This window comes from Sphaeramia orbicularis, chromosome 15, assembly GCF_902148855.1.
Source record: "Sphaeramia orbicularis chromosome 15, fSphaOr1.1, whole genome shotgun sequence".
NCBI lineage: Eukaryota > Metazoa > Chordata > Actinopteri > Kurtiformes > Apogonidae > Sphaeramia > Sphaeramia orbicularis.
In genome coordinates, this window is record NC_043971.1 from 2,450,342 (window position 1) to 2,470,513 (window position 20,172).

Consider the following 20,172-nt stretch of genomic DNA (forward strand, 5'->3'; position numbering starts at 1 on the left):
TATTTATTTCAAATATGAATGTCAAAACAGAAGGAAAATAAACAAAACATTTAAACATAAGTAGAGCTGCAACCGATTAATCGACCCAAAGTGATCCAAAAAAAATCATTCAACCACAACTCTCCTGAATCAAAGCTTTGTTTCCTTCATTTCTCTGCTGTTAAACATTGGTTCCACTGTTGTGTTTCACACGGACACTTATTGTGACGCACAAAGAAGCTTCAATTCAGGAAAACTGCAATAGAATATTTCCCTTCAATCAATTCGAGTCGATTAATCGAACCGTGAATTTTTGCATTCACTTCAAGCACCTCATCGATTAATTGGTTGCAGCTCTGAACATAACACATTAGTTTTTATGGGCATTTGATCAAAATCTAAAACCATTCCATAGGTTATAGGTGTTAATGTATGTCACATATTTTGAGAAAACTGAAAAAAAGACTTGCCATTTGACTAGTATTAGGCTTAAGTTGACTAATACTGGCTAATATTCATCTACCACTCACAGGTAATGGATCAAAGATAAAATGTTACCGCTGGACATTTTATACAGTGGATCACCATTAGAAACTTTGACTTTCTGTCTTTCTGTCTTTCTTTCTGTCTTTCTTTCAGGATTCCCATTAGTCTGTACCAAAGTAGACACTGTTGTTCCTGGGGTCCATTCCCAATTTTAAAGTATTACAATTTCGACATTTACAAACCACATAGAAAAAAACATAGTTATATTAATTACCTCCACCAAGAAGGTTATGTTTTCATTGGGGTTTGTTTGTCTGTTAGCAAGATAAGTCAAAAAGTTATGGAAGGATTTTGATAAAATTTTCAGGAAATGTTGATACTGGCACAAGGAATAAATGAGTACATTTTGGTGGAGGGGGGGGTCTGATCTGCCTTGGCGGAGGTCTTCGCTCTGAGTGCTTTTCTAGTTGATTATACATTTCTTAAGATGTGTTTAAAAATAACATGATTACTTATTAACATTTCTGGAGTTAACTTATTCCAATATGAGATGGCTCGTATATAAAGGTCTTTCTGAGTGCATTAGTTCTTGGCAAAGGTAAAGTAAAAGTAGCATTAGAAGCAGGTCTGGTGTTCAGCCCATGTCTGTTACAGGTGTGCTGTAGTTTACAGAACAGGCTAAAGGGTTTGTGTGAGGTCCAGATTTTATGCAAAGCCAACACAGAACTACGTGTCAATCTGTCCTAGACTTTTATCCAAGACAGTCTTTGATGCATTGAATTAACATTAGTTAGAAAACGGACAGCCCAGAGTTAGTCTAGCAGTCCGATTCTGTGCTATCTGACGCTTATCGAGGTCTTCTTTAGCACTGCCCGACCACACAATGGAACAATAGTCCAGTGACATTGGACGACAGACTGTGGTAGGAGTTTTCTTGTTCCAGATGACATACAATGGGCATTACATCTAATTAATGAGATGTTTCTACTCATTTTAGTCCCAGTATTATTTATACGTGTGGTCCATGACATATTTTGATCTAAAGTGACCCCCAACAGTTTAATCTCTGTCACTTGTTCTAATGCAGTGTTTTTCAACCTTGGGGTCAGGACCCCATGTGGGGTTGCCTGGAATTCAAATGGGGTTGCCTGAAATTTCTAGTAATTGATTAAAAAAAAAACAAAAAAACGTACTAATAAAAAATATATGGTGAGTTGAGAGAGACAATTCCAATCCATAAGACATGACAAACTGTAGTTGTGAAACTGCAGCACTGTGGTTCTGTTTCTGTGTCAAATGTTCATTGTGGTCAGTTTCAGATGCTGCAGCTCTTTCATAATTCATAGTTTCAGTTCTTGTTGGTTCAGTATTAATTGTCCTCCTTGTAAATCACAGCTGGACTGACTGGACAGATCCTGACCAAGGAAAATCCCATTCTCCCTTTGTGCAGTAATCTACACCTGGATTTACTGCCTCCGTCCACAATAATAGACATTATATAGACTAAATGTGTCTAAAATAAACGTTTATTTGCAACATAGTATAGAAAACTATTACATGATCAAAAACAAATTAATTTTAGCAAAAACAAAAAAGTCTCCATTTTGAATGTCTGGGGTCACCAGAAATTTGTGATGTTAAAATGGGGTCAGGAGACAAAAAAGGTCGGGAACCACTGTTCTAATGATTGGCTGTGCAAAGAGATGTTTAACTTTGGAGCGTCTCTCATAATATGTTTAGAGCCCAACATCATACCCTTTGTTTTTAACATTCAATTTTAACCTGTTCTCCACCTCCCGCTCATAAACAGACACCTGACATAGCATGTTAATGACCTGATTTGAGTTTGATGTGAGTTTGATTTCTCTGTGAAGGTACCCCCCCGCACACAGACTCCAACCACATTCTCAAAGTCATTTCCCACCCACCATTTAGTTATCAACTCTGCTGTCCATCAGTCTCTCAGCACCTGTCTCTGGCGTCCTATTCTCCATTATCTTCACCTATCCTCCCCGCTGTGCTTCCACTATCCTCCATCTCCTCATGTCAGTTTAAGATTAATCCCCCCCCCCCCCCCCCCCCCCCCCCCATCTGTCTCTGTCCTCTGACCAGCAAGGGGCAGTATCTGGTAGTCCTCAACTCTTTATCATGAATTTTGGAAGCAGCTGGAGGCTGTCTGAGCTACGGATGGGGAACTGATAAGAATTTAGTGATTCCAGTTGCATTATCTTATCAGTTCAATTCTCTTATCGATTGTCATTGGATTAGGGAAGAAACTATAGAACAAATGGATTGTATGAACTCTTTAATCTCAAATATACAGTATGCTAACACTTTGCATTTGATAGGAACAAAGGTCCTAAAGGGTTCTGAAGGTGTAGTTAAAGGGTTGTTAGATGTACCTGCTGCAGCCTCAGAGCCTGGTCGTCATGGAGATTATCCATAAACAATAGTAAAGCAGGTCGACAGTGAAATGGTGCTAACATTAACAGTATGGGTTTAATGTTAGCGGCTGTGACATAGAACGCCTTGCTGTATGCTCCACCTTCAGAGTCACCGCCCCCTCTTGCTAAGCAGCCAATCAGAGACGTTCCATTAGTGCAGTTTATTTGGATCCTGTGTGTCTAAATGTTTGTTCATGTTGGAGGTATTTTTGGAAGCTCTGCGAGTGTTAGCTCTAGTGCCGTCTTTACTGGTGAAATTCAACCATATTTTAGAGGCTTCTCAACCAAAATATGGAACTGATGTGATGATTCAAGATTCCTTTTATTGTCACTGTATACATATAGCATACACAACGAAAATCTGATGTGCTTTATAGAGACGGTACGTCTTCAATAAAAAAAAAATGAAATAGCCTATACAATATGAAATGCAAAATATTTAATCCTTAAAGACCCAGTGGTACTTTTGCTTCAGTTCCCAAATGAATTTTTCTGAAGTGATTTATCACCATTTATTATAAAATTACCCTCAGTATTTTGTATATTTCATTGTATGCTCAATCATGAATTTTCCTCTATTTAATTTCCTATATTTTATTTAGATGTTCATGAAAACTCAGTAAATTTAAATGTTATTTTGTCAAAATAGAGAAAACTGAAGAAAAAATTACTTTTTCAGTAAATTCTCTCATTAACTGAACATAAACCCAGTGTGTCCATCCACTGTCATTGATCCAACTCCATGGGTTTGACTGGTGAATCAATGTTGTAGAAGATGATGGTGTTTCCATGGTAACTATGGTGCCTCTGAACGTCCAAATGGGTCATATCTGATGACCATGAAAACATGACAAACTGTATTTTACACCATTTATTTACATGTTTTGATCGGATTAGTGGATCAACAGGTATTAAACAGTTTAGATCAGTAGATGGTTTTGGTCGATGGTGGATGTTTGGGTCTTTATGGGTTAAATAGTATTAAATAGTAAAAAAAAAAACAGTAATCCGATGATGTCACAGGAATGGAATGGTTCCAAGAAACTGCGTCACTGGGAACCGGTTCTCTACAAGAACCACTTCTCGATCCCATCCCTGATCTGAACAGAACCGAACACAGACTGAACCCAGGTTTAGAGGCCTACCTTGCAGATGTCTGCTTCTATAGTGGTCCTTAGGTTTCGTTGGATGTGCCCTGGCGTTGCCGTCACACTTTGGCTGTTCATACCTGCAACGGAGAACAAACCGAGTCAGCAAACGCCAACGCACAAAGCCAAACGGGCGAGAAGCGCTGTTTATACCAGTAAAACTATCTGTGCTGTAAAATCACAGAGGAATCCCATGTTTTCCAATTACGCCTGTACACTTAAATCTCAGGGATTCAAATAATTGTTTGTGGCAAACCAGAGGCTGTGAAACCCGTCCAAAAAGAGGGGAAGGATTTGGGGCTGGTATGAGGACAGAAGGGGGGAGGGAGGGTGAGATAGCGGGAGAGAGGCAGACAAGGAGCGTGGGACACAAGGAAGCTTTCAGCGACTCCCTCTGAGCGCCGGCCGAGTCCCGGCGGCTGCTGCGCCACCGGGCCAAGAGCTGCCCCGAGACCCACATACTGAACGGGGAAAATCCACGCTTCCATATGTGTGCTAATGTGCTGTCTGGCGCTCTGCCTGGAGCCTTGTTCATCTGATACCCAGCCTCGCACATGAATAAAAGTCTACCAGCGCCCGACCCTGCCAGTCTGGGTGACCTCTGACCTCCCACTCACTAGTCCACCAAATCCCCGTCGCATCTGAAATGGAGATGTCCGTCTGCCTGTCACAGATAAAACCCCTGTGCCTTTGTTTTGGCACTTTCTACCAACTGAATTCAGACAAACAAGTACACTCAAGGGATTTAACCCTTTAAAGTACTCCACTACAAGTAGAAGTATACTCAGTGCCAATGAAAACGCAACACTTGAAGATTCTTAGGTTTTTTTAAATCAATGAGGATTTTTATTCCATAAACTCTTTGGAATTAATCATAGGCCATTTCTATACAGTAAAAATAAAAAATCACATCCAAATTTGTTGACAAAAAATAAGGATAAAGAAAGAAACTCAAGGACCCCCAAAACCAAAAGTCACAAAATTCAGTTCTAGAATTCTGTATGGAATATGACCTCCGTTTGCATTCACACAGGCTGTAATACGCCTTCTCATGAACCTCATAAGCCTTCTGATGTTGTCCTGGGGTATATTGACCCACTCTTCCTCCAGAGCCGTAACCAGTTCCTGTCCGTTCTGCCCCATAGCATGGCATCTGTGGTCAGGTGTCAGTCTGGGCATCGCTGAGTTATTGCAAATGGTTTTGGTGCTTTTCAGTTTGCCTTTATATCCAGAACATGAGCACTCCTGAACTGACCACAGTTCCTTAAGTTGAGCAGTTTATTGCTGAGCAATGAGAAAAACAAGTCTTATGAATGCAGACAAGTTCATTCAAGCGTGACAATAGTTCAACCCGTCTCAGGTTGTTAAGAAATTGTCTGGGATTATCTTCTACAGGTGAAACTGAAACATACTGATGCAGCTCAGGAACAATAAAACACATTCAAGTGTTGTGTTTTCATTGGCACTGAATATAGCAGCAAAATACAGTGAACCCTTTAACAACGGCAGTGTCTCCGGTGCTACATTTTACACTTTACAGCAGTGTTTTTCAACCTTGGGATTGTGACCCCACGCGGGGTCATATGGAATTCAAATGGGGTCGCCTGAAATTTCTAGTAATTGATAAAAAAAAAAAAAAAAACTTACTAATAAAAAATATATGGTGAGTTGAGAGAGACAATCCCAATCCATAACAGACAAACTGAGTGTGAAACTGCAGCACTGTGGTTCTGTTTCTGTGTCAAATGTTCAGTGTGGTCAGTTTCAGATGCTGCAGCTCTTTCATAATTCATAGTTTCAATTCTTGTTTGTTCAGTATTCATTGTCCTCCTTGTAAATCACAGCTGGACTGACTGGACAGATCCTGACCAAGGAAAATCCCATTCTCCCTTTGTGCAGTAATCTACACCTGAATTTACTGCCTCTGTCCACAATAACATACATTATATAGACTAAATGTCCTCTAACATTAACATTTATTTGCAACATCGTATAGCAAACTATTACATGATCAAAAACAAATTAAGTTTAGCAAAAAAAAGTCTCTGTTTTGAATGTCTGGGGTCACCAGAAATGTGTGATGTTAAAATGGGGTCACGAGCCAAAAAAGGTTGGAAACCGCTGCTTTACAGCATTCATATTACTGTAACCCCTGAACTGTGTTCTGTCCATAATATTCAAAGGGTCTTGGAAACCTGAGATCCTGAGCTTTCCGATGGTCCAGACCCCTGTCCACATCCACGTGACCCCTTTGAACATCAGTACTTACATTAGTACCATTACTTCATGGTACTGAACAAAGCAGGTCCGCTCACTGTTCATACAGACCCTGTAGACCACATTGGACCTGACAGTTGGCTCACTGTCCACACTTTAACTGTTGTTAGCTGTCACTGTCCTGTAATGTATTCGGAAATTACCAAAAATAGTCACTTGCCCAATAATCGGTTAAGAAAGCAGAAACCAGGCTTGTTTCTCACATTACAGAGCTACTGCAAAGATATAGTTCAAGTAGTAGTAGTAGTAGTGGTAATAGTAGTAATAATAGTAGTAATAGTAATAGTAGTAGTAGTAGTAGTAGTAGTGGTAATAGTAGTTGTAGTAGTAGTAGTAATGGTAATAGTCGTAGTAGTAATTGCAGTAGTACTAATAGTAGTAGTAGTAGTAGTAGTGGTAGCAATAGTAGTAATAGTAATAGCAGTAGTAGTAGTAGTAGTAATAGTAGTTGTAGTAGTAGTAATGGTAATAGTCGTAGTAGTAGTAATTGTAGTAGTACTAATAATAGTAGTAGTAGTAGTAGTGGTAGCAATAGTAGTAATAGTAATAGCAGTAGTAGTAGTAGTAATAGTAGCTGTAGTAGTAGTAATGGTAATAGTCATAGTAGTAGTAATTGTAGTAGTAGTAGTAGTAGTAGTGGTGGTGGTAGCAATAGTAGTAATAGTAATAGCAGTAGTAGTAGTAGTAATAGTAGTTGTAGTAGTAGTAATAGTAATAGTCATAGTAGTAGTAACAGTAGTAGTAGTAGTAGTAATAGGTGTATTAATAGTAATAATAGCAACAGTAATAGTTATAGTAATAGTAGTAGTAGTGGTAGTAATAGTAGTAGTAGTGGTAGTAATAATAGTAGTAGTAAAAGTTGTAGTAATATTAGTAATAATAATAGTTATAGTAATAGTAGTAGTAGTTATAGTAATAGTCGTAGTAGTAATAGTAATAGTCGTAGTAGTAATAATGGTATTTACAGTAATAGTAATAGTAGTAGTGGTAGTAACAGTTGTAGTAATAGTAATAGTAGTAGCAGTAATAGTAAAATACAGCATAAACATAGATTCAGAGGTCAAATGAAGACTAGAACATCCATAACAGAAAACCCTTTGTACTGCCCACTGTTATGCCTGTTATTGCTGTTATGACTGTTATGACCGTTATGCCTGTTATGACTGTTATGCCTGTTATTGCTGTTATGCCTGTTATGACGGTTATGCCTGTTATGTCTGTTATTGCTGTTATGCCTGTTATGACCGTTATGCCTGTTATGACTGTTATGTCTGTTATGACTGTTATTGCTGTTATGCCTGTTATGTCTGTTATGACTGTTATGACCGTTATGCCTGTTATTGCTGTTATGCCTGTTCTTGCTGTTGTTACTGTTATGACTGTTATGCCTGTTATGTCTGTTATGACTGTTATTGCTGTTATGACTGTTATGCCTGTTCTTGCTGTTGTTACTGTTATGCCTGTTATGACTGTTATGCCTGTTATGCCCGTTATGACCGTTATGCCTGTTATGCCCGTTCTTGCTGTTGTTACTGTTATGCCTGTTATGCCCGTTATGCCTGTTATGACTGTTATGCCCGTTATGCCTGTTATGACCGTTATGCCCGTTATGCCTGTTATGACTGTTATGCCCGTTATGCCTGTTATGACTGTTATGCCCGTTATGACCGTTATGCCTGTTCTTGCTGTTGTTACTGTTATGCCCGTTATGCCTGTTATGACTGTTATGCCCGTTATGCCTGTTATGACCGTTATGACCGTTATGCCTGTTATGCCCGTTATGCCTGTTCTTGCTGTTGTTACTGTTATGCCTGTTATGCCTGTTATGCCCGTTATGCCTGTTATGCCTGTTATGCCTGTTATGCCTGTTCTTGCTGTTGTTACTGTTATGCCCGTTATGCCTGTTATGCCCGGTATGCCTGTTATGACTGTTATGCCTGTTATGCCCGTTATGCCTGTTATGCCTGTTATGACTGTTATGCCCGTTATGACTGTTATGACTGTTATGCCTGTTCTTGCTGTTGTTACTGTTATGCCTGTTATGCCTGTTATGCCCGTTATGCCTGTTATGACTGTTATGCCCGGTATGCCTGTTATGACTGTTACGCCTGTTATGACTGTTATGCCTGTTATGACTGTTATGCCTGTTATGCCTGTTATGACTGTTATGCCTGTTATGCCTGTTATGACTGTTATGCCTGTTATGCCAGTTATGCCTGTTATGACTGTTATGCCAGTTATGCCTGTTATGACTGTTATGACTGTTATGCCTGTTATGACTGTTATGACTGTTATGCCTGTTCTTGCTGTTGTTACTGTTATGCCTGTTATGCCCGTTATGCCTGTTATGACTGTTATGCCCAGTATGCCTGTTATGACTGTTACGCCTGTTATGACTGTTATGCCTGTTATGACTGTTATGCCTGTTATGCCTGTTATGACTGTTATGCCTGTTATGACTGTTATGCCTGTTATGCCAGTTATGCCTGTTATGACTGTTATGCCAGTTATGCCTGTTATGACTGTTATGACTGTTATGCCTGTTATGCCCGTTCTTGCAGGACGTCTGGTGTCGTACCTGGTGGAGGTTCCGGGTATGGGCCGTCCAGTGTCCACTAACACACACCAGCAGTAACCGGTGGACGGGTGGCACTGGACCGGTTTGTACAGCCCCCCCTGGGCGCAGTCCGGTACGAACACGGCGTCGTTCTTGTGCTGCCTGGCCTCCTCCTGGGCCGACTGCTGCTCCTGGTCACATGACGACGCTGGACAGAGGGGTCAGAGGTCAGTAAGGAGGCGCTGGAGGTGTCGGCGGATAATCACAGAAACAGATAACGCACATATGGACGGGTTCACCTAGGTGGTCCGGGCTGTGACGGAGCAGACACATACGTGGGTCTGGTACACATTCACACACAGCACAGTTAAAAAGGAATGAGGAAAAAGTACACACTAATACTGCAGGACATACTTTTGACAGAACAACTGAACCTGTCGCCTCTGCATCTGGAATATCATCCTGATTTCCAGCTTTCAGTTTTCTTCCTTCATCCCCAAATGTAAATAAAAAGGAAGGAAACCAAATGACGAACTAGAGACAGACTGATAAGTAGGGCTGTGTACCGGCAAGAATCTGATACAAATCACAACACTGGAATCGCAGTACGATATATCACAATATATCATGATACTGTTAAAAAGGCCATTTTTATTTTGTTTCTTTTTTTAAATGATTATTTCCTGGAAGAATTGAATTACACCAGAAATCTGCACAAATACTAAACACATTTTTATTTGATCCAACAGGATCTAATGTTCTATCAGCAAATGTTCAAACTGTGTTCAAACTGAAATTCTGTTTTACAGACATTACAGTTTAACCCTTTCATGCATGAATTATGACAGCCTTAATCCTGAGTGTTTTTATTCCTCTTAAAACTTAAAAAAAAAACCTATACAATTGAATATTTTTTATTAACCTATTTTTCATGGGGTTGCAAAAATATCCATTCAGCTGGGCATCATGCATTTAATTTCTGAAGCAAAGAAACGTGTATTTACTGATATACTGTTTGAAATCTACGAAATAATAAAAATATTTTCAATGCTGCTAATCTGATGTTTTCTCACATTTTAATATATACTAATACTAGTCATTACTCACTCCATGGAGATAATATGCAAAGAAAAAAAAAAACTTTTTGTTTAAAAAAAACAACAACTATAAATTACAGTCTAATAGCAATAACAAGCAAACATGTTAGTGCAGATCAGGTTTATCAAGAACAGTAAAGTGACAGTAATGGTATAAATGTCAGTGTATGGGATGATGATGGAACGAACATTATTTAATAAGAGTGTTAAATAATAATAAATAAAAAAGAAAAACTAAAAAACCAAAATGAACCTCCACAATATCTGCATTTGAATAAATACCTAAAAACATCAATACAGTACTTTTTAATATCGATACAGTATTGTGAAATGAAATATTGTGATATATTGCAGAACCGATATTTTCGTACAGCCCTACTCAGGAGGCAGTAATAAATGAAACAGACACTATATATAAAAGGTAAAATACATTTACATGTGAAAACTGTGTCAAATATAAAAACTATGATTCACTGATTTTAAAAACTATCGTTCAAGTAAAAAGGATCATATTGTTCTGGAACCTGAACTAAACTGATTTTAACATCCTTTATTGGTAATATCGTCAGTTTAATTTTTCCATTTCATAAGTTCATCATTTAATTATTTTTGTCCAATAACAACAAAGGAGCGGACATTATTTAATGAAAGACTGTTAAATAATAATAAATTAAATATAAACAACAAAACATAAATGAACCTCCACAATATCTGCATTTGAATAAATAGCTAAAAATATCGATACAGTACTTTTTAATATCGATACAGTATTGTGAAATGAAATATTACGATATATTGCAAAACCGATATTTTCTTACAGCCCTACTGATAAGATGTTTTAAGAACTATTGTTTTCAGCAGAACCAATAGTTTCCTATACTTTATATTAGGCCTCTAAACTTTAATTATTAAGTTTAAGGGAAAATGATCGCACCAAAACTAAAAGTTGCACCTTTAATTAGCAGGTTTTTCACCATGAATTTCAAGTTCTGTCGGATTTACTGATTACTCCTTTGAGTTTCATGTTCTGATATCAAATTTATATATTTATTGATTTATTTAGCTACTTGTCCATTGGTTGGTGGGATAGACTCTAGTTTGACCTAATAGTTGAATAGTTCTTATTGTGTTTTGTTGTTAATTGTGTATCATGTATGTGTTTTGTATTGTTTGGACTTTGTATGGCTGCTACCTTGGCCAGGTCTCCCTTGCAAAAGAAATTCCTAATCTCAATGGGACTTCCTGGTTGAATAAAGGTAAAATAAAGAGGTAAATGAATGAAATTATTAATCATTAATTTATTCATTTAGGTATTGACTAGTTTGACTTAGTTGTTCAGTTCATATCCAGTTTCTACTAACACCACAGTGTCAAGTTTTTTCCAGGAGTTTATGATATTAGACGATTAATCAGTCGCTTTTTCCTGTTAAAAAATGCTTTAACATTTCCAACATGGTGAAGACAGCCAAAAGCACCGTTATTTTGTCACAGCGGATCTTAAACTTTGGGCGATTTTTAAGTCTGCCCCAGATTTATAATGTTTTTGGCTCAACCTATTGTCAAATAGATATATATTTTTTTAAACTTTATTTTTATTGTTCATTTTATGTACATTATAAAACAAGACAAACATAGGGAACATTTGGGATACATTGACTACAATAAACCTTGTGACTAATGATTGTTTTTAGTAGTGTGACGTTGAAATGAGAATTGTCCATTTCTTCCATTTATCCTGACTCTGTTCTTCAGTTTCAGTCTCTGGGTCAGAATCTCCATCTCAGATATTCCATTCACAGTTTGTATCCAGTCGTTAGTTGTAGGTGGTTCTACTCTGCACCATTTTTTGGTAATAGCCTTTTTACAGGCTGCTAATAGTATTTTAAACAAATATCTATCATTTTTTCTACATTATTACCAATAATACGTCCAAAATACATCACCAAACATGTTTTAGGAATTGCATAACCCAATATCTGAACAACTGTTGAATAGACATGATCCCAAAGTGATGCAAGTTTAGGACAAAACCAAAAGACATGAGCATGATTACCTCTGCCAGGAGGTACTGTGATCACTTTGCTTCGTGTGTTTGTTTGTTTGTTTTTTTGTTTGTTAGCAACTTTAGGTGAAAACTCCTCCACCCATCTTTCCCAAATCTTCCCCACAGATAGGCCTAGGCCCTGGGACCAACCCAGTCCATTGTGGTCCCAGTAGGCCAAAGTTCAAGGTCACAACATCTACAATTTTCCATCTGTCATCATTGAGACATTTTCCAAAATTCATCCAAAATTCAAAACGACTCCGATTCTCCTCCAGTTGGATCCACCTGTAGCTTAGAACAATCTCTTGTATCTGAAGCTAAATTGTCCACATCCACTGTGGAATGTGGACTCTGTGGACATTTACACTGAACACTGAAAATCCCATTTCCCACACATTTAAAATTAGAACTCAACTAATATTGATGTGAATTGAATCTAATTGGACAGACACATGACTGGGACCAGATTCAACTGTTTCTGTGTATGGAACAACCTGGAAACTGTTGAATTTAAACAGAAAGAGTGGATCCACACATGCACACTGTTCAGGGGGAAGGAGGAGGTTTGCGTTCTCTGAACACTTGTTACGTTGATATCTCTACATTCTCTGTGAAATAATTTCCATATAGACATGTTTATAGACAATTTTTATGTAGATATTTATATACAGTTTTTTCCTACCGTCCGTTTTCCACAAATGTTTTGAAGCCCCTCATATACCTTATTTCTATACCCTGCTCTTACTCATACATCAGCTCATACTGTTTGGAAGTCTACAAATGTGATTATGCAGGCGTACGGAGCCCAGGACTTACAGTAGATCCAAGTTAAGTCTAAAACCCAGATGCAGAGCTGTAAGACAACAGTGGAGGAGGACGGTGGAGACCGAAGAAGACAAAAGGGTGGAGGATGAGCGCTCAGAGACACTGTGTAGACTGCTATATCAGCCCCCCGTGGCACTGTTTACGGACATTAACGGGCTAATGACTAAGTACAGCTCCCTATGCCCCAAGTTAAGTAAATATTTGGACACTCATCTGCCCTCTGTGGATGTGTGTGACGGAGCCAGAAACAGACAAGACAAAAGCAGAGCAGTGGTCAGTCAGCCCTTCACACGTTTCTGCGAGACACCGCCGCCGCCCGGGATCTGTGTGTTTACAAGGTTAATGTTTGTGGGTAAAAAAGGCGTTACTTCGTGAGTCTTCGTCTACACTCAGATAATCCCATGGGCCTGATGAGAGAAATTATTCACAGATAGAGAGGGTGGTTATGACTACAGAGAGGAACTAAATATGAAACAACATTTGTCTAGAAGAAATCTTATAAGGATGTGGTCTAGTGGAATAGAATGGAACTAAATATCAAACAGTGTGAAAACTAGGGCTGTTAGAAAATATCGGTTCTGCAATATATCGCGATATTTCATTTCACGACACTATCGATATTAAAAAGTACTGTACCGATATTTTTAGGTATTTATTCAAATGCAGATATGGCAGAGGTTCATTTTGGGTTTTCTTTATTGTTTATATTTTATTTATTATTATTTAACACTGTTTTATTAAATAATGGTTATTTGAAGCATCCTAAAAGCACTTTTTTCTGTCTGAGAGGCACATGTTCGTTCCTTTGTTGGGATTGAAGTCAAATCCTGTTCTGATGTTAGTTGTGAACTAATAGAATCTGAACATTTGAACAGGATCTGAAACTGGAATGTGTGTAAAACAGAATTTCAGTTTGAACACAGTTTGAACATTTTGTGATAGAACATTAGATCCTGTTGTGATCAAATAAAAATGTGTTTAGTATTTGTGCAGATTTCTGCTGGAATTCAGTTCTTCCAGGAAATAATCATTTAAAAAAAAAGAAACAAACCAAAAATTGCCTTTTTAACAGTATCATGATATACTGTATCGTGATCTTAGTACTGTGGTTTGAATCATATCACCAGATTCTTGCCAATACACAGCCCTAGTGAAAACATTACAAAATTTAACTCAAAGTTTATAAAAGTGGATATAAAGTACTTCAGACCAGCTCCATCTCCTCCATAGTAACATGTAATTGATAGATTGTGTATTATGAGTTGACACATAAGTACATTTATGGTAAATGTAATGTATTTCATTACTTGATCTGTGATTAATGACCCTTGATGGGTGCATATGTAATTCATTTCTTATAGGCATAATGTTGTTAAAGTTGCACTTATTTTTCTTAGGAAATATCAGTCTTTCAGGGTATGCACATCTTTTCTGTGAAAGGATAGCTTGTAAATGTAAAAATTTACAAATATTTTGTATTGCACTAAAACAAAGAGAAACCAATAGATAATTTTCTTTTGCCTACTCATGTTCAAATTAAAGTCTATCTGTATGTACGAGATGGGCTTTTGTGCCGAGCCTCAGCAGGTTCTAATCAGACTTTTTTTCTGGGCCTCCTCCTCCTCCCCAACAGAGATTTGAGCATTAAACTCAAGGATGGAAGCAAAGCTCATCTGGCCACGAGGGCTTTCATCACCAGATTCTCCCTCTCCTCTCTGCTCGCCTCAAGGCTCGGAAGCTACTGTGGGATTATGGATATGCTTTTTCTTTGTTTATTTTCATTAGAGATCTTTACCCACACAAAAGAGACCAAATGAGATGCCTCCCCGCTTTCTCAACCGACTCTCTTCGCTCCAGTTCCTCCGTATGGACTCTCTTTGTTGGGGTGGGTGTTTTTTTTTTTCGTCCCAATACCCCAAAGAGCATATGGTAATCAAAACCATCAATGCTGCATTTCTCTGGCTTTTTTATTGGTTGTAAATTATGATAATGGGATTCACACACAACTGCACACATGCACGTAGGGTTTTCGTCTATTTCGGTCCCAAAGTGGCATTATTTGTGCAAAAAAAAAAAGCAACATATTTCCCAAAAGAGCAAAGATGCAAGTCGTCTGTGCAAAAAAAAAAAAAAAAAAAAAAAAAAGCTCAACATGCAGCAGGACGGCCCAGATGAAGAATAGGAAATCCTGTGTTTTTGCCATGTGCTGATAATTACAGATAGGCTGCAACGTGAAGAACCACAGAGAAGCAGATCCTCAAAGCCTGACACACTCCAACACCAAGAAGTATTGGTTTCACAACCCACCATCTGTCCTTAAAAGACAGGAACAGTCTCAAACCACGATTGCTCACACAAGTAGGAAAAACACAGCATGCCTTCAGTTGAGGTTTGCAAACGGCCGATCGGCGTCATTAAAGAAAAGCAGTCTTTGAAACTCACATGGCGCTCTGGTTCTATTGTTCTGTCGGCTGCGAACCTGCTCCGTCCACAGAGTGGGGTACTGGGAAATGATGTCTGAAAGAAATCACCAAGACAGCTTTATTAGCCTCAATTGAAAACATACCCGTATATCATCTAATCCAAACCTGGTGGTTCCAAAACTCACAGACTGTAAAATGCACATCAAGGTTATCGTATCTCAAACTGCTGGAGCGGATGTGGAAAGTAAGTGTGTATGACAGCTGTGGGGGGAAATATGGTGGTAAACTGTGAGCTGCGACCACGGGCTCTTTATGTGTTATCGACTAAACACATTAACGCAAAATTAAGAACACTGCCTCCATAAAATACAAAAGACCGTAAAATATCCACGGGTTGACCCATGTGTTTGCACGCAGCTTTGGAAATATGATTGTTAGCTTCCCATTCACAGCGGGGATTAGTTTCATAGACATTTAGGAAATACTTTCAGCCCCATTTGGGAATGAACGGAAAAGAGTCCAGCTATGTCATTTTTTCAATATATTCTATTTCCACCCAAAAGATGTTGCATGATGTGCACGTTAACTCAGTCCCTGATGTATTCAATAATGAAACTAGGGGCGCTTTCACACTGCGTACCCGAGTCCGTACCCTACTGGGTGTAGTGGGTGTTACAGGGCGGAAACACTAGGTGGCGGTGTGGAAGGAATTCTGTCGCTATCCAACAAACGCAGAAGTCAGAAGAAGAACCCTTACGTTAGGGCTGCACGATTTTGGCAAAAAATAAAATCCCAATTTTTTCCTCTAAAAACAATTTTCGATTTTGATTTTTGGGTAGAACTACAAAAGACAACAGAAGTCAGCATGTCATTATTGTGAGCAGGCCGCAATGCAAGACACTGCTCTGACCTCTAATCTGTGATGGGATCATGTGATGAACCCACAGGAGTTTTAGTCTTAAATTTTTTTCATTAAATCTTTATTGAATGAAGTAGAGTACATAAACAATGTATACAACAAGAAAATAACAGAACAAGTTTGCCAGGGGGAATACACTATAATACAATGTCCAAATCAGAGCAAATACTGATGGTTTTTACAGCATTTTTGTTTCCAGATTTATCCAACAGCTTTGAATAAAGTTCAACATCTTTTAAAAAATAAATAATATTTGATTTTGTGTTACAGAACTTACATTCAAATGACAATAAATGCTATTCTGATTTGTGAATGAAAAATTTAGCAGCTAAGAGAAATAAATTGATTATAATTGGGTTTTTTTTTATTTTTGGGGTATCTGGGCCCACAGAAGTGATACCACTGTAAGACAGGCATCAGTCGTGCGTGTGTGGACCACATAATATGAGTGATCCCCATGGATTCTGTTTAAGCTGGGGGATCCGTGCGTGGAACAGACCGACCCAGGACACACTGGAGGGATTCTATCCTGGAGCTGGTGGATGTGTGTGGGCTCCTCTGCTGAGGCGGATGACCCCACGACCCGGACCCGGATCGGAAGAAGACAGTACGGTATGGATCCGATCCGGGACAACGTAGGATGAGTGATCCCCATGCAGTTATATTTCAGTTGTGGGATCCGTGCGCGAAGCCACAGCTTACACTGGTATCACCACTGCGGGTTCATGAACACATTTAAAGTCCGGTCATCCAGACTTCTGTGACAGACCGCTGTCACTGATAGGAGGAGGAGCCTACGGTAGCCCGCAGGCGCACGGCCCGGAGGCACAAGAGAGATGAAATTGATTTTACGATTTCCCTTTTTTAAAAATTGTCCAAATTTAAAAATCCGATTTCAATTTAAAATCGATTAATCGCGCAGCCCTACCGTACGTCATCAACCGAGCGACTGTTCTGTTCATTTGTCTACAATGGTGGCCGTACTTTTCTATCTGTTAGCCTGTTTGCGTCATGTCTCGTCAGAGGTGTTATTCATGTTAATGTTTACAGTTTCATGTCTCGTCTTTGGTTTTCAGTGTCTTGTCCTTGTTTGATTCGTCACTTTATGTTCAGTTAGAGTCGTTCACATTTGGTCCCGTCTTGCACTTCCTGTTTTATTTTGTACACATCTTTTCCCTCTTGTTTCAGACCTGGACTTCCACCCTCTGTGTGTTTTCCCTCCAGTGTGATTGTTAGCCCCACCCCTGATTGGTGTCACCTGTGTTCCCCTCCCTCATGTAGAAATAGTCCTGTCTGCCTTTGTCTGGTGCCAGTTCGTCTGAATCTGTCAGCGTGTTCGTGTCAAGCGTCCAAACCTGGTTTTTTCATGTTTGTCAGTTTTTGCTTCAGTTTTTCTGTAAGGGTTTTTTGTTTATCATAGAGATTTTTTGAGTAGTTTGATATATCCTCCTTGGGAGCGCCTTGTGTTAAATCACTTTTTCACAATTAAATACTTTTGTTAAAATCTTCAGTTTTTGGAGAGGCACGCTTTTGAGTCCACCATTTTGTATGTCAAGGAGTCTACAGTTTGAGGCAAAGGCCCAATCCCAATTCACCCCTTGGCCCCTCCCCCTTACCCCTTGGCCCTTGCACTTGACACTACCCCTTGAAACAGAGCTGCAAGGGGTAGGGGTTGAAACATTCTCCTATGAAATGGGACAACCCTTCGCGACCTGTTACATCATCAGCAGTCATCGATGCCGCTATCAACAGATGCGAAAACTTTGTTCCCTTAAGTATTCCCCATGCCGTCAGCAGCTGTAACTGTCTCTGTTCCGTGGGCTTTGGTCATCTTTTTGCGTCTATCAACTATAAACTGCAGAAATGCGATCTATAACACATTGAAATGACATTAAACGGTTGATCAAATGATTAAGTTGTTTACAAAGAAAATAAATGCACATTTGTGTGTTTCTTTCATCACACTGCTGCACTTTTTGGCTGTGTTTACCTCCGTCTTGCCAATGATTCAAACAGAATTATGGGAAATTTCTCCTATCCCTCTGTTCATAGTGTGGTCCTGGAAAATATCTGTTTCAAGGTCTATATAGCCCTTTCCCTTCGTCTAATCGAAAATCAGGACAACACTACCCCTTCATGTGAACGCGCAAAACAGCGGGGGGTGAATTGGGATTCAGCCAAAGTGAAGAAGAGCAGCCTTCGTTGTCCCTGATATATCACCGAATGGTTCGGTCGGTAAGGCGAGCCCATGCTGCGCAAATCTGAGGCTTTTTCAGGAGACAACAGGAGCGCCGTCTGTGGTCTTGTGGTGATTAGGTTACATCCAGTCTCGGGCAGGGATCACTTTTACACTGCAACGCACCGTACCGTGCACAATATTGGAAAAAAAACTGACATTGCGATTTTTTTACCTTGCAATATATATTGTGATATGAAAAAATAGCCATGAGGATATAACAGCTGTGTGGCGCCGACATAAATGGTCAAACAAATCAGTTGTGTTTCCTCTGGTTATGGCAACAGGTGCAAACACTGTCGACACAGAACACGCGTCTCAGTTTCATCCTTCTCGTAGCTGAAATAATTCCAGATAACTGACGTTGCTTTTCTTTTTGGCACCAAGTCTTCGTTTTTGGTGATTTTCTCTTGTTCGTTCATTTTTCAGTGTTACCAGCGACTCACTCTATGTGCAGGGGCGTGGTCTGCTTTGGCAAACTGATTAAGAACGATTGTGATTGGTAGATCAGTGTGTGAAATGTGTGTCAGGTACCCAGGTTGAAATTAGATGAGAACACGTTGATTTCATTTGCCTCCTACATCGCAGAATCTGTGATGTGACTATTGTGCACACGTACATTGCGATGATGATGCTCAAATGATATATTGTGCAGCTCTGACACAGTCCGTACCTGGGACTACCTTCTCAGCTGGACTTGGGCACTCGAGCACGGAACACTGGCGTTCACATTGATAAAATTAAGCGGACTTTGGGGTCAAACGTACTCGGATACAGACCAAGGTTATTATCGTTAACGAAAACTAACGAAATGACAAAAACTAGAATTGATAAAACATTTTCGTTAACTGAAATAAATAAAAACTATAATTTAAAGAAAAAAAATGATAACTAACTGAAACTGTATTGTGTGTTTACAAAACTAACTATAACGTATAAAAATTATGGATAAAATTCCCTCAGTTTTTGTCTATGTCAGTGTCGGATTGATACAAAATCAATTTATTTGCCTCAAGCAATTTTAGTTAGCGGCACCATATGATATTTAACGGTCCGTCATTTCTCGTCACTTGACGTTTAGAGTCGTCTTCTGGTCCCCACTCTACCTGGAAACATGCAGACTAAAGTTGGGAGAAAGCAGCAGAGTCCTGTCTGGGATTTATTTGAATACGACGGCAAGGAAGATAAATGATATGACGAAACTAAACTGAAACTAAGCATTTAGAAAAAAACGAAAACTAATAAAAACTAGCAAACCTGATCTAAAAACGAATTAAAACGAACTGAATTAGAGAAAAAAAAAAGTCAAAACTAAATAAAACTAAACTAGAATGAAAAATCCAAAACTTTTATAACCTTGATACAGACTGGAGTACACTGTGAAAACCCCCTAGGATGCCATGAATGTGGTTAATGTTGTGTCTGTACAATAAGCAATAAAAAAAGCTCAAATCTGTACACGTAGGAGCTTCACAGTCTGGTGTGACCATAAGATAATGTTGGCAAATGTTACTGTGTAATAAGTGTGTTTGTAACGTCCCACACCTATGGGAACATATGAAAACAGTTTGGCGTCCACATCAAAAGGATGCAAAGCAAAACACACAAAAGCACAGGTTATGTTGGAAATTCAATAATTCAATTCAACAGTAGCCCTAATAATAATAATAATAATAATAATAGAAGCTCAGTTGCTCAGAATATATTACTACCATGTCCTCCTCAATGTCCTTTTTT

At 38.9% G+C, this 20,172-nt stretch overlaps 1 protein-coding gene across 4 annotated transcripts in view; it reads right to left on the reverse strand.

Annotated features, from left to right (window-relative positions):
- The window catches only part of smoc2 (SPARC related modular calcium binding 2), a 60,889-nt gene that overhangs the window by 16,273 nt on the left and 24,444 nt on the right, over window positions 1-20,172 (reverse strand). For all 4 annotated transcript variants that reach the window (XM_030156903.1, XM_030156905.1, XM_030156904.1 and 1 more), the window contains exons 7-9: window positions 15,300-15,374; window positions 8,913-9,099; window positions 4,055-4,137 (exon numbers count right to left, since the gene is read on the reverse strand). In XM_030156903.1, the coding sequence (XP_030012763.1) occupies window positions 4,055-4,137; window positions 8,913-9,099; window positions 15,300-15,374 (345 nt within the window). The remainder of the gene's footprint in view (window positions 1-4,054; window positions 4,138-8,912; window positions 9,100-15,299; window positions 15,375-20,172) is intronic.